This window comes from Panthera tigris, chromosome X, assembly GCF_018350195.1.
Source record: "Panthera tigris isolate Pti1 chromosome X, P.tigris_Pti1_mat1.1, whole genome shotgun sequence".
Classification (NCBI taxonomy): domain Eukaryota; kingdom Metazoa; phylum Chordata; class Mammalia; order Carnivora; family Felidae; genus Panthera; species Panthera tigris.
The window spans coordinates 48224397-48237817 of NC_056677.1; the positions used below are offsets into that span (position 1 = coordinate 48224397).

General features: G+C 36.9%; 1 protein-coding gene across 1 annotated transcript in view; it reads left to right on the forward strand.

The window, feature by feature from the left end:
• The window catches only part of KLF8 (Kruppel like factor 8), a 78546-nt gene that overhangs the window by 54376 nt on the left and 10749 nt on the right, over positions 1–13421 (forward strand). The window contains exons 4-5 of the mRNA XM_042975000.1: positions 1939–2050; positions 2694–2833. Coding sequence (XP_042830934.1) covers positions 1939–2050; positions 2694–2833 — 252 coding nt within the window. The remainder of the gene's footprint in view (positions 1–1938; positions 2051–2693; positions 2834–13421) is intronic.

A 13421-nucleotide genomic window follows, 5' to 3' on the forward strand; every position in this document is an offset into this window, starting at 1 on the left:
TTTTGTGCATCTCTAGAGAACCCAACCTGGTGGTAGATAGTAGTTGTCTTGCAACAAATACTTTGATGAACAAACTTGAAAACCTGTATAGAAGAGAGTTCACATGCTGCAATCTTCCCTTTTTATTTAATTTAAAAAATAAGTTCAGAATTCAGAAAGGAGTAAATTAAGTCCTTCTTTCACCACTATTTCCCAGCCAATTCTCATCTCTGTAGATGTATCTATTTTAGTTTGTAATTGGAAGTGATCAAAGAAAATTATAGCCCCTGAGTGGTTCAAAATATTTAGCTTCACCACAGCTCTAGAATTATAATCAGTTTTCAATATTGTGCCTTAGGAAGGACATTGGGAAGTTGGAGTATAATCAGAAGAGAGAGTTAGGATGGTGAGAGATTTCAAACACATGTCAAAGGAGGAGTTGATAAATGTTTAGCATGAATTAAAAAACCAAAAGCAAGATATGTGGGTGGAAATTACTAAAAAACAGATCTTAGATCATTATAGGAAAAAACTTTCTAAGGGTTTTCTATCTTTGAAATTCAATGCCTTGTAATCATTCCATCACCAAATGTAGGAGACTGGAAAACAACATACTAAGCATCAAGTTGCTGAGACTCTGTAGTTGTGTTTTTTCTGATTTAAAATGCCATCACTACTTACAGTGGCTAATTGTTGTAATGGTAAGTGTTTATAACAGTCTTGTTTTTGAGATTCCTCTGAGGGGATTAATTAAAATTTTGGTATCAGTTCTCCTATAAGGAAAGAGATACAAACAAAAGGGGAAATGAGAAAATAAAATCCCTAGTGAGAATTTGCTGAAATCAAGGCAGTGGTAGCACCAAGCAATCATATGATGGGTCTTTCAATTGCACCCATAATATCCATGAGTCCATCAGAGCCACTCTAAATAAGCAAAATAGGTTTTAAAAGTTTCAATGTAATTTTAAGCTAAAACCATTAGCCTAGTAGTCTCCAAAATGGTATTCTTACACCTTGGTTTGGAGGTGGGGGGAGTGAGGAATGTAAACAAAACAATTGGAACACAAGAATAAAGTATCAACATTTCTATTTCTATTTTCTCACTCTTTACATTTTAGTTTGATTTTTCATAATGTATACAGAATTTTAGTCTGCTACTACATTTATTACATATGTGCGCACACACATGCAAAGACACACATACATACTGAGATGTATGATTAAAACTTTTTAGTGAATGATACACAATTAGTGTATAGAGGCAACTGCACTAGCCAAAATTCCACCCCACCAACTTTATTGTCACCCTTAAGTTTCTTCTATATAGAAATTTTGAAACTTTGACTAGATCTAGGAGACTGCTGACCATTTGAATGAGTTTTGTTAGGTATCAGAAATATCAGTGGTTGATAATAAGAGATACTCGAGGGCTTCTCCTGACAAAGGTGGAAGGGAAGGATGCCAACATGTATCAAGCTAAGTACTAGTTATGCATTTCATCTTATTGACTTGTTTCCATTTAGGGGCACAAAACCCAAAGGAGTTCTTATCTCTGAGGTGAACCTAGGCATTTACCTTAGGACAGCCAGATAACTATTCAGAAAGTTCAACAACCATACATTAATCCTGACTTTTCAGGAGACATTTTGTCCTGGGGGCTGGAGATAGAAAGTTAAATCATACCCAGACCCTATTCCATTAACTTACTATCCTAGAGAAGCTCATTCCAGTGGTACTAGAATGCTCCTTATTACCTTTCCCTCAAAGGAATTTTAGCTATGCTAGAATTTTTTTAAGTTCTTCTGTTCCTTCCATATACATACACTTCTTTCATCTTTATTTTTCTTTACTTCTCTATCTTGTTGATACTTCTCATTGTGGGCTAAAGTGGGAATCCTGAAAATGATATCAGAGGCACATATATTTGTAGCCCGCACTGGTCTTTTTCTTTGCTTTTAGTGAAAGTTGACCCCACCTCCATGTCTTCACTGGAGAGCCCAAGTGACAGTGAGGAGAGTGAGATTAAGAGTGGATCCTCAGCTTTACAGGGTATTCAGGGACTACAGCAAGAGTGAGTACTTTTGTCTTTACTTCAGGCCTGTCTATATATGTGTGTGTTTGTGGTAGAAGTGGAACAAATTCTCATACACAATGGCAAACATTTAATGATAACAAAATATAGGTAAATTGCCTTTCCAGCAAAGGTGTTAGTTTGTGTGCACACATGTGCATAGACATGCATGTTATGGAAGGGTTGTGTCCTAATTGTCTAGATCATCAATTTTGTCCTTGAAAAATTTTCAAATTTCCTCTAAAGTACAGTTGAATAATGTTTCTCTCTTTAAGATTAAAGCACTCTTGTCTTCCAATGTTAGAACTAATAAGGCATTGTTTTGTGTTTTAACAACCATGTTGTATGAAAAAATACATTTATGTAAACACAAACATGAGACTTGTTAGAGTGAAATGCTCACAACTGGAACAGAAAACACCCAAGGAAACATTACCACCTCTCAGGACCTGCACTTACTGCAAAGAATGGCCTAGTTGAGGGAATTGCTTGAACTATTTCAATTATTTCTTCTCTTGAAAACTTACTGTTAAATTTACATAAATTAAATGCATGTATGAGGTGATCCCACTCTATGTAAGTCCATTTATTTAGCTTCCACGTTAAAATCATTCTTTGGTCCTATCTCTCTTTCTTTGCTCAGACCATCAGCAATGACCCAAATGCAGGGAGAAGAGTCTCTTGATTTGAAGAGAAGACGGATTCACCAATGTGACTTTGCAGGATGCAACAAAGTGTACACCAAAAGCTCCCACCTGAAAGCCCACCGCAGAATCCATACAGGTCTGCCCACCTCCACTCCATCCCCAACACACACACACACACACACACACACACACACACACACACAAAGTCTGAGAGATCGGAAGAAAGTCTTGAAACAAAGACTGATCCATTTATACACATGGGCCCAAGCATCATTAGTGGATTTTACTCTTATGTCTTGTTCTTACTCACATGTGGCTTTTATAAAGCCAAACTAGGAAAACACTAAGTCTGGTGTCTTCTGAATAGGCATTACCCCACTGAGAACCTGTGGCTCTTTCTAACTGGTAAATAATAACATTTATGTTAAAATTAAGCAGCTGAGACACCACTCCTTCCCTTATTACCACAGCACCACAGGTTTTGTTGAGTATTGAAAAACAGAAAGGCAGGGGCGCCTGGGTGGTGCAGTTGGTTAAGCGTCCGACTTCAGCTCAGGTCACGATCTCGCGGTCCGTGAGTTCGAGCCCCGCGTCGGGCTCTGGGCTGATGCCTCAGAGCCTGGAGCCTGCTTCCGATTCTGTGTCTCCTTCTCTCTCTGCCCCTCCCCCGTTCATGCTCTGTCTCTCTCTGTCTCAAAAATAAATAAACGTTAAAAAAAAAGAAAAGAAAAACAGAAAGGCAGTTTAAATCTAGTGAAATTAAAGCACGCTTTTGGAGCTAAGCACAATACACCAACCTATAACATGCTCTTGTTCACTAGAAAAAAGGGTGCACATTAAAAAAATAGTAAGTAAAGCAGACCGGGTAGGGATGTGTCAAACCGGAGGGCACCTGCCCCCTCTGAAACAGAATTGTCACTCAACTCCAACTAATTATTACCAAATTTACCAAATTTTAAAGAAAATCAGAAAATTAATACTTTTATGTGAAACATGCTAGAATTTGGATGTTGGCCTATAATGTAAAAAGTTTTATAGCACCATGGAATCAAAGTAGCTTGCCTATGGGCCAGATGTAGATCGTCAATCATTAGTTTACACCCTCTGCTTTGCAGACTCCTTCTCCCCAGTCATCTCTAGCTCAGAATTGAGGCTTGGACACCATGGATAAGAAAGGGGCCTTTCTTTCTTGTAAACATGCATTGTGTTAACACTTGCTTTGTTAGGATTTGTATGGAGGAAACCAGAATCCTAGTTGCTGTGCCCTGAAGCTCTGAACAGGTGACAAATTTCCAGGTTGCATTGTCCCAACATCCCTGTGGCACTCTTCTTATTCGTTGATGTTTTGTTTGCCTCTCCTTCATGTAGAGTACAGGCTTATTCCACACACGCGTGTGTGAGTGTGTATATATGTGTGTATATATATGTATTTTTGTGTATAAACATAAATATATATTAAGTATTTAAGCTTAAAATTTCAACATGTAAAAGTAGAATAGTTTACTGGACTTTCAAGTACCCTTCACCCAACTTTAACAATTATATCAGTATATGCCCAATTTTGCTTTTTCCACATCCCTACTGACTCCCCCATTCTGTAGTGTATTATTTTGGACAATATTACAGACATCATATCATCTTAGTCATAAATACTTCAACATGTTTTTTTAAAAGATAAAGATTTTTAAAAATAGGCACAATATTACTATCACATACAAATTCCTTAATATCGATTTTCTTAATATTGATATCACATTTCATAATATCAAATTTCCCCAACTGTCTAATAAATGTTTTTTTAATATTTGTTCAAATTAAGATTTAAACAAAGCTCATATATTAAATAATTTAACCAATATGAGAAGGAGCCAGCTATGACAAAAGTTTGAGGAAATAATGTTCTTTGCTAGGCAGAATACAAAAGCTGCTGTGATATGGGAGTAAGCTTGCCTTCTTTTAATAACTGACAGAATATCAGCATAACTAGGGTGTATTGAATACAGTGGTTGGTGGGAGAAACCTTCATGTGCAAGAGTGAAAGGGGGAAGACCACTTAAGAGGCTACTGTAATGATCCAGGCAAAAAAAAATTATAAAAGTCTGACTAGTAAGTTGGGAGTGGATGTGGAGAAAAATGAATGTATTGAGATGGAAAGGACACTTACAACTGTCAGATTTCTGTTTGGGGGGCTGTGTGGACAGAGGTGTCATTTACAGAGATAGGGAGTTTGCCAATGATGAACACCATAGTGGGAAAATTCCTGTGGAATCAAATCTTGGTATTCAACCAAGGTATACTTTTCTCTATTCCTGGTATTCCACAGGTTCTTTAGAACTGAGGTAGCTGCAGAAATGCCTGCTCCATTGATGTCCAAAGATTAGAGTTCATTGCAAGGGGCCCAGAGAATAATATCCCTGTCTCTGGTAGATATTCTCTCAGCAGAAAACCATGAGGTCCATGTTTATTTGGATACCACCGGTAGCATACAGCACAGCTGTTCATCTCCACTGAGCTTACAATTATACAAAGCAAGAGTTGCAGATACAACAATTCCTACTAAGCAACTTTCAAGTTCTACTGTTTAAGAATGGGACCACCCAATCACCCTGGCTCAAAATTGATCATTGATTTTTAACATTCTTTTATGATCTCAGTTATTTGTTTCTGAAGTTCTATTATTTCTTTCTTCAAATAGTTCTTTTATTGAGGATGTAGACAATGTATGCCAAGAGCATATATTGTGGAGCTACATTGTCCAGATTTGACATCCCAGTCTACTATCATTAGCTGAAAGTTACTCCACCATTTTCAGCCATTTTGGTTTTCTTATCTACTATCTGCATATTAAGTGAAAAACACTTATAATAATATCTGACATATAGTAAACACTCAGCAAATATTAGCTATTATTAAGGTTCTCTCAGTTCCAATCTCACTGCCACACCCCTTAGCCTTTTTGTCTTGATTAATTCTTTTGCCTCTAACTTTGATAAACTCTAGTTGACAATTAAAATTGTATATATTTGAAGTAGATGACAATGGTAATGGAGTAGGAGGACCCTAGGTCACTTTGTCCCATGAACACAACCACATAACTATCAAATCAACCTAAATATTCCAGAAATATACCTGAAGACATACAGAACAAATTACACAACTAAAAAGACAGGGGTCACATCAAAGAAGGTAGGAAGTGTGATCACGTGATTTAGGAAAGAAACATTGCTGTTGCTGCAGAGGGAAGGGATCCATGGTTTCTTCAACAGAGAAAGTTGAGAGAGGACCACACAGGGAAATATTTACCCAAAGTCATTGGCTTGGAAAAAGAAAGGTGCTAAATTTCCTGAGTTCATGCAATCAGCAGGGCTTAGAGCTTGGACTTTTAAAGGTCAGCAAGCTAGGCTGGGATATGGCAGAAGGGCACTGCTCTGCTCCTAGAGAGAAAGAAGGCAAGACACCAAAGGGTAGACAGCATGGAAACAGTGAACTGAAGAGTGCCTGGGGCATTGAGCAGAGATATTATTTGCTTTCTTCAGAACAAGTCCCTGAGAGGTAGCACTCATGGAGATACATTTCCAGGAACAAAGGAGGTGGCAGGTGTCACTTCCTTTACCCACCCCTCAGCATAAACACAAAGCCACCTGCAGGAAGCAGCACAGTGCAGACATTGGCTGCCTAACTTTCATACACAAAGCCCCATTGTCCCATACACAGGTGGGTCTGCCCTTTACAGTCAAACTTGCCTCAGTCCCTGCACAGCAGGCCCCTCCCCCAGAAGACTAGCACAAACACATGCCCACACCACATCTGACCAGAGAGTACTGTAGGGCCTCAGTACCAGTAAAGATGGTGACAGATATCATTTCACAAGCAGACCAAGCACAACTAGTTGAAACTTGCCACATTCAAGCCAGGAACCAAACATTACAAACAGTAGGCAAGGAGAGCCTCAGCAGATGACAGACCTGAAAGATAGAGCAGACAAAATACAAGAACAGTACACATGCAAAACACACCAGAGATACTCGGTGAAGTGCCAAGCCCTCACATTATGTGACCTCTTCATAAGGCCATTACTTTCCTGAGCAGGAAACATAACTGGCTTTTCTAACATACAGAAGAAGGCAGAGACATAGACAAAACTCAAACACAAAGGAATTTATCCCAAAATAAAGAAATAGATAAGGTTAAACCCAGAGATCTAAGTGAAACAGATATAAGTAAAATGCCTGATTTAAAGCAACAATGATAAGGATACACACTGGGCTTGAGAAAAGTATACAAACCATCAGTGAGACACTTATGACAGAGACAAAGAGTTAAAAAAAGAATCAATTAGAGATGAAAAGTGCAATAAATGAGATTAAAAACATGCTTGATGCAATGAACAGCAGGATGGAAGAAGCAGAGGAATGAATTAGTGACCTAGATGACAAAGTAATGGAAAGTAATGAAGCTGAACAAAAGAGAAGAAGAATTATACAACATGTGAATAGACTTAAGGAACTCAGTGACTATGTCAAATGTAATAATATTTGTACTATAGGAGTCCCAGAAGAAGCAAAGAGAGACATGGAAGTAGAAAATTTATTTGAAGAAATAATAGCTGAAAACATCTCTAATCTGGGGACAGAAACAGATATCCAGGTCCAGGAGGCACAGAGAATTCCCACCAGAATCAACAAGAACAGGCTAACCCCAAGACATATTGTAATTAAATTTGCAAAATATAGTGACAAAGAAAAAATATTAAAAGCAGCAAGACAAAAGAGGTCCTTAACCTACAAGGAAAACCCATAAGAATAGCCAGGGATTTCTCAACAGAAACCTGGCAAGCCAGATGGGAATGGAATGGTATATACAAAGTACTAAATGGGAAAAATCTGAAGCCAAGAATACTCCATCCAGGAATACTATCATAATAGGAGTGGTAAAAGTTTCTGATATAAAAACTGAATAGCTCCATGCAAAGAATGAAATTTGAACACTTTCTTGCACCATACAAAAAAGTAAGTCAAAATGGATTAAAGACATAAATGTAAGACAGGAAATCATTAAAATCCTAGAGGAGAACACAGGTAATAACATCTTTGACATTGGCAATACCAACTTTTTACTAGATATGCCTCATGAGACAAGGGAAACAAAAACAAAAATAAATTACTGCCACTTCATCAAAATGAAAAGCATCTCACAGTAAAGGAAACAAACAAGCAAAATAACCTAAAAGGCCACCTATGGAATGGGATAAAATTTTTGCAAATAACATGTCTGGTACAGGGTTACTGTCCAAAATATATAAAGAACTTAAAATAGTCAACATAAAACACACAAGTAATCCAGATAAAATATAGCCAGAAGACATGAATAGATATTTTTCCAAAGAACACAGAAGATGGCCAGTGGAAATATGAAAATATGCTCAACATCACTGATCATCAAGGAAATACAAATCAAAACTACAATGAGATATCACCTCACACATTTCATAATGGCTAAAATTAACAACACAGCAAATAATAGGTGTTGGTGAGGATGTGGAAAAAGGGAAATCCTCTTGCACTGTTGGTGGGAATGCAAACTGGTGCAGCCACTCTGGAAAACAGTGTGGAGCTTCCTCAGAGTGTTAAAGATAGAACTACCCAATGATCCAGCAATGCACAACTAAGCATTTATGTAAAGAATACACAAATACTTATTTGAAGGGATACATGCATCCTAATGTTTATAGCAGCATTATCAACAATAGCCAAATTATGGAAAGAGCCCAAATGTCCTTTGACTGATGAATGGATAAAGAAGATGTGGTATGTATAATATAATATCCAATATTACTCAGCCATCAAAAAGAATGAAATCTTGCCTTTTTCAGTAATGTGGATGAAGCTAAAGAGTATTATGAAAAGTGAAATATGACATATTTCACTCATATATTTCCACATATATATTTACTCATATGTGGGATTTAAAAATCAAAACAAATAATCATAGGAGAAAAGAATAGAAAAAGCAAACCAAGAAAACAACTTTTAACCATAGAGAGCAAACTGATGTTTACCAGAGGGCAGGTGGGTGGGAATATGGGTTAAACTGGTGATGGGGATTAAGGAGTGCACTTGTTGTGATGAGCACTTGGCATTGTTTGGAAGTGTTGAATAACTGAATTATGCACCTGAAACTAATATTATACTGTATGTTAACTAACTGGAATTTAAATTTAAAAAAGAAGCCTATGGGAATAGCTGCATGCTTAGCACATGGAAAACCCACTGTGTATAAACTTTCTGTCGAGTAATATCTGATTTCATTAAGATATAAGTTATGTGTAGAAAGATATGATAGTATCAGTATGCTTAACTAGTTGGAATTATCATGTGTATAATGCATCCTTCAACTAATGTCTTCTTTGAGTAAGATACAGGTGTTTGTAAATGTATGTGTAGAAGCATATGGGAATAGCTGCATGCTTAACACTCTGAAACCATGCTATGTGAATCTGTCTTTCAAGTATCATCTTATTTCATTAAAAGTTTCTACACATACCTGTAAAGGCATATGGGAATAGTCATATGCTTAACTCATTGAAACTACTTTGTATATAAATCATCATTCAAGTAACTTCTTTCATTGATATAGATGTGTTTATAAATGTATGTGTAGAAGCATGTGGGAATAGACCTATTCTTTCTTGAATGAAACTAGGTGGCATATAATGTATATTTCAAGTAACACCTTCTTTCATTAAGATATACGTGTTTGTAAACATATGTTAGAAGCATATAGGAAGATCCCTGTCCTTATCTAACTGAAACTACACTGTGTATAATCCCTCATTCAAATAACATCTTATTTCATTAACATATGTGTGTTTATAAATGGATGAAATAGAAGTACAAGGGAAGAGCCTGGTGCTTCACACATTGAAATTCCAATGTATATATACAAATGGAATACTATGTGGCAATGAGAAAGAATGAAATATGGCCTTTTGTAGCAACGTGGATGGAACTGGAGAGTGTTATACTAAGTGAAAATAAGTCATACATAGAAAGATACCATATGTTTTCACATTTAATGTGGGTCCTGAAAAACTTAACAGAAGTCCATGGGGGAGGGAAAGAAAAAGAAAAGAGGTTAGAGAGGGAGAGAGCCAAAGCATAAGAGACTCTTAAAAACTAAGAAAAAACAGAGGGTTGATGGGGTTGGGAGGGAGGGGAGGGTGGTTGATGGGTATTGAGGAGGGCACCTTTTGGGATGAGCACTGGGTGTTGTATGGAAACCAATTTGACAACAAATTTCATATTAAAAAAAGAAAAAAAAAGAAATTACAATGTATAAACTGTCATCGAAGTAACATCTTCTTTCAGTAATATAAACCCACTAATAACTGACCCCATAACCCTAGCTATAAACCTTAACACTAACCTTAACTCCTAATAACTAAACCTAAACCTAAATCCTAACCTCTATCCCTAACCTTAAACTTAACCCTAAATATAACCCTCTGGTTTTAGAGGGTTATAGTTTTGTAAACTATAGGATACCAGGAACATACACTTACCCTGACCCTAAACCTAACCCTAACCCTAACCCTGGCCATAAAACCTAACCCTAACCCTATATCTGAGAAGAAAAAAAAATGGAATGTATATGTGTATACACACACACACACACACACACACACATTGGAATATTACTCAGTGATTTAAAAAAAAAAGAATGAAATCTTGTCATTAGCAATGACATGGATGGAGATAGAGAAGTGTATGCTAACTGAAATGACACAGTCACAGAAAGAAAAATAGCATGTGATTTAGAATTTAAGAAACAAAACAAATGAGAAAAGGGGGGAAAAGAATGAGAAGCAAACCCAGAAACAGACCCTTAACCATAGATAAAAAACTAATGGTTACCAGAAGTGAGGTGGGTAGGGATATGTTTTATTTATTTATTTTTTTAATATATGAAATTTATTGTCAAATTGGTTTCCATACAAAACCCAGTGCTCATCCCAAAAGGTGCCCTCCTCAATACCCATCCCCCACCCTCCCCTCCCTCCCACCCCCCATCAACCCTCAGTTTGTTCTCAGTTTTTAACAGTCTCTTATGCTTTGGCTCTCTCCCACTCTAACCTCTTTTTTTTTTTCCTTCCCCTCCCCCATGGGTTTCTGTTACGTTTCTCAGGATCCACGTAAGAGTGAAACCATATGGTATCTGTCTTTCTCTGTATGGCTTATTTCACTTAGCAGAACACTCTCCAGTTCCATCCACGTTGCTACAAAAGGCCATATTTCATTTTTTCTCATTGCCACGTAGTATTCCATTGTGTATATAAACCACAATTTCTTTATCCATTCATCAGTTGATGGACATTTAAGCTCTTTCCATAATTTGGCTATTGTTGAGAGTGCTGCTATAAACATTGGTGTACAAGTACCCCTATGCATCAGTACTCCTGTATCCCTTGGGTAAATTCCTAGCAGTGCTATTGCTGGGTCATAGGGTAGGTCTATTTTTAATTTTGTGAGGAACCTCCACACTGCTTTCCAGAGCGGCTGCACCAATTTGCATTCCCACCAACAGTGCAAGAGGGTTCCCGTTTCTCCACATCCTCTCCAGCATCTATAGTCTCCTGATTTGTTCATTTTGGCCACTCTGACTGGTGTGAGGTGATATCTGAGGGATATGTTTTAAATAGGTGATAAGGATTAAGGAGTACACTTGTTATGATGAACACCAGGTGTTCTATGTAAGCGCTGAATCACTATTTTATACACCTGAAAAAAAAATATTACAAATATGGTAACTAACTGGAATTTAAATAAAAACACTAAAAAGAATTTCCCAGGCAAACAAAAATTAAAGCAGTTCAGGACAACTAAAACAGGCATGCAGGAAATATTAAGGGAACTTGTTGAGTGCAAAGGAGAGGCCAAAAGTGACAGAGACAAGAAAGAATTAGAGAAAATCTCTAGAAACAATGACAAAATAAGTAAAATGGCACTAAATACACTCCTATCAATAATTATTTTGAATTTAAATGGACTAAACACTCCAAGAAAATACAAAGAGTGTCAGAATGGATTTAAAAAAACACAAGACCCATCTATTTGTTGCCAACAAGAGACTCATTTTAGACCTAAAGTAAAGACACCTTAAGACTGAAAATGAGGGCATGAAGAAAATTTATTGTGCAAATGGGTGTCAAAAGAAAGCCAAAGTATCAATACTTATATTAGACTAACTACATGTACAACAAAGACTGCAACAAGGAACAAAAAAGGGGAATATATAAAGATAAAAAGAGGACAATACAACAAGAAGATATAATCATTGTAAATATTTATGCACAGAACATGAGAGCACCCGGATATATAAAATAATTAATAACAAATATAAAAAACTTATTTATAATAATACAATAACAGTAGGGAACTTTATTTATTTATTTTATTTTTTAATATGAAATTTATTGTCAAATTGGTTTCCATACAACACCCAGTGCTCATCCCAACAGGTGCCCTCCTCCATGCCCATCAACCACTTTCCCTTTCCTCCCACCCCCCATGAACTCTCAGTTTGTTCTCAGTTTTTAAGAGTCTCTTATGGTTTGCTTCCTTCCCTCTCTGTAACTTTTTTCCCTTCCCCTCCCCCATGGTCTTCTGTTAAGTTTCTCAGGATTCACATAAGAGTGAAAACATACGTTACCTGTCTTTCTCTGTATGACTTATTTCACTTAGCATAATACTCTCCAGTTCTCTCCACGTTGCTACAAAAGGCCAGATTTCATTCTTTCTCATTGCGAAGTAGTATTCTATTGTATATTTAAACCACAACTTCTTTATCCGTTCATCAATTGATGGACATTTAGACTCATCAGGGAAATACAAATCAAAACCACACTGAGACATCACCTCACACCAGTCAGAGAGGCTAAAATGAACAAATCAGGAGACTATAGATGCTGGAGAGGATGTGGAGAAACGGGAACCCTCTTGCACTGCTGGTGGGAATGCAAATTGGTGCAGCCGCTCTGGAAAGCAGTGTGGAGGTTCCTCACAAAATTAAAAATAGACCTACCCTATGACCCAGGAATAGCACTGCTAGAAATTTACGCAAGGGATACAGGAGTGCTGATGCATAGGGGCACTTGTACCCTAATGTTTATGGCAGCACTTTCAACAATAGCCAAATTATGGGAATAGTAGGGAACTTTAACTCCCCACTTACATAAATGGACAGAAGAACTAAACAGAAAATCAACAAACAATGGCTTTTAATGACAAACTGTACCAGATGGACTACCAGATATATTCAGAACATTCCATCCTAGAACAACAGAATACACATTCTTTTCAAGTGCATTTGGAACATTCTCCAGAATAGATCAATATTAGAACACCAAACAGACCTCAACAAATAAAAAAAAAATGTAAACCATACCATACAACTTTTCTGATGACAATGGTATGAAACTAGAAATCAACCATAAAAAAAAACTATAGAGAGAACACAAATACATGGAGGTGAAACAACATGCTACTTAGCAATAAGTGGGCCAACCAGACAATGAAAGAATAAACTTAAAAGTACATAGAAACAAATGAAAGTGAAAACACAATGGTCCCAAAGCCTTAAGGTGCAGCAAAAGCAGTGTTAAAAGGAAAGTATATAGCAATACAGGCCTATATCAGAAGCAAGAAAAATTTCAAACAATCCAACCT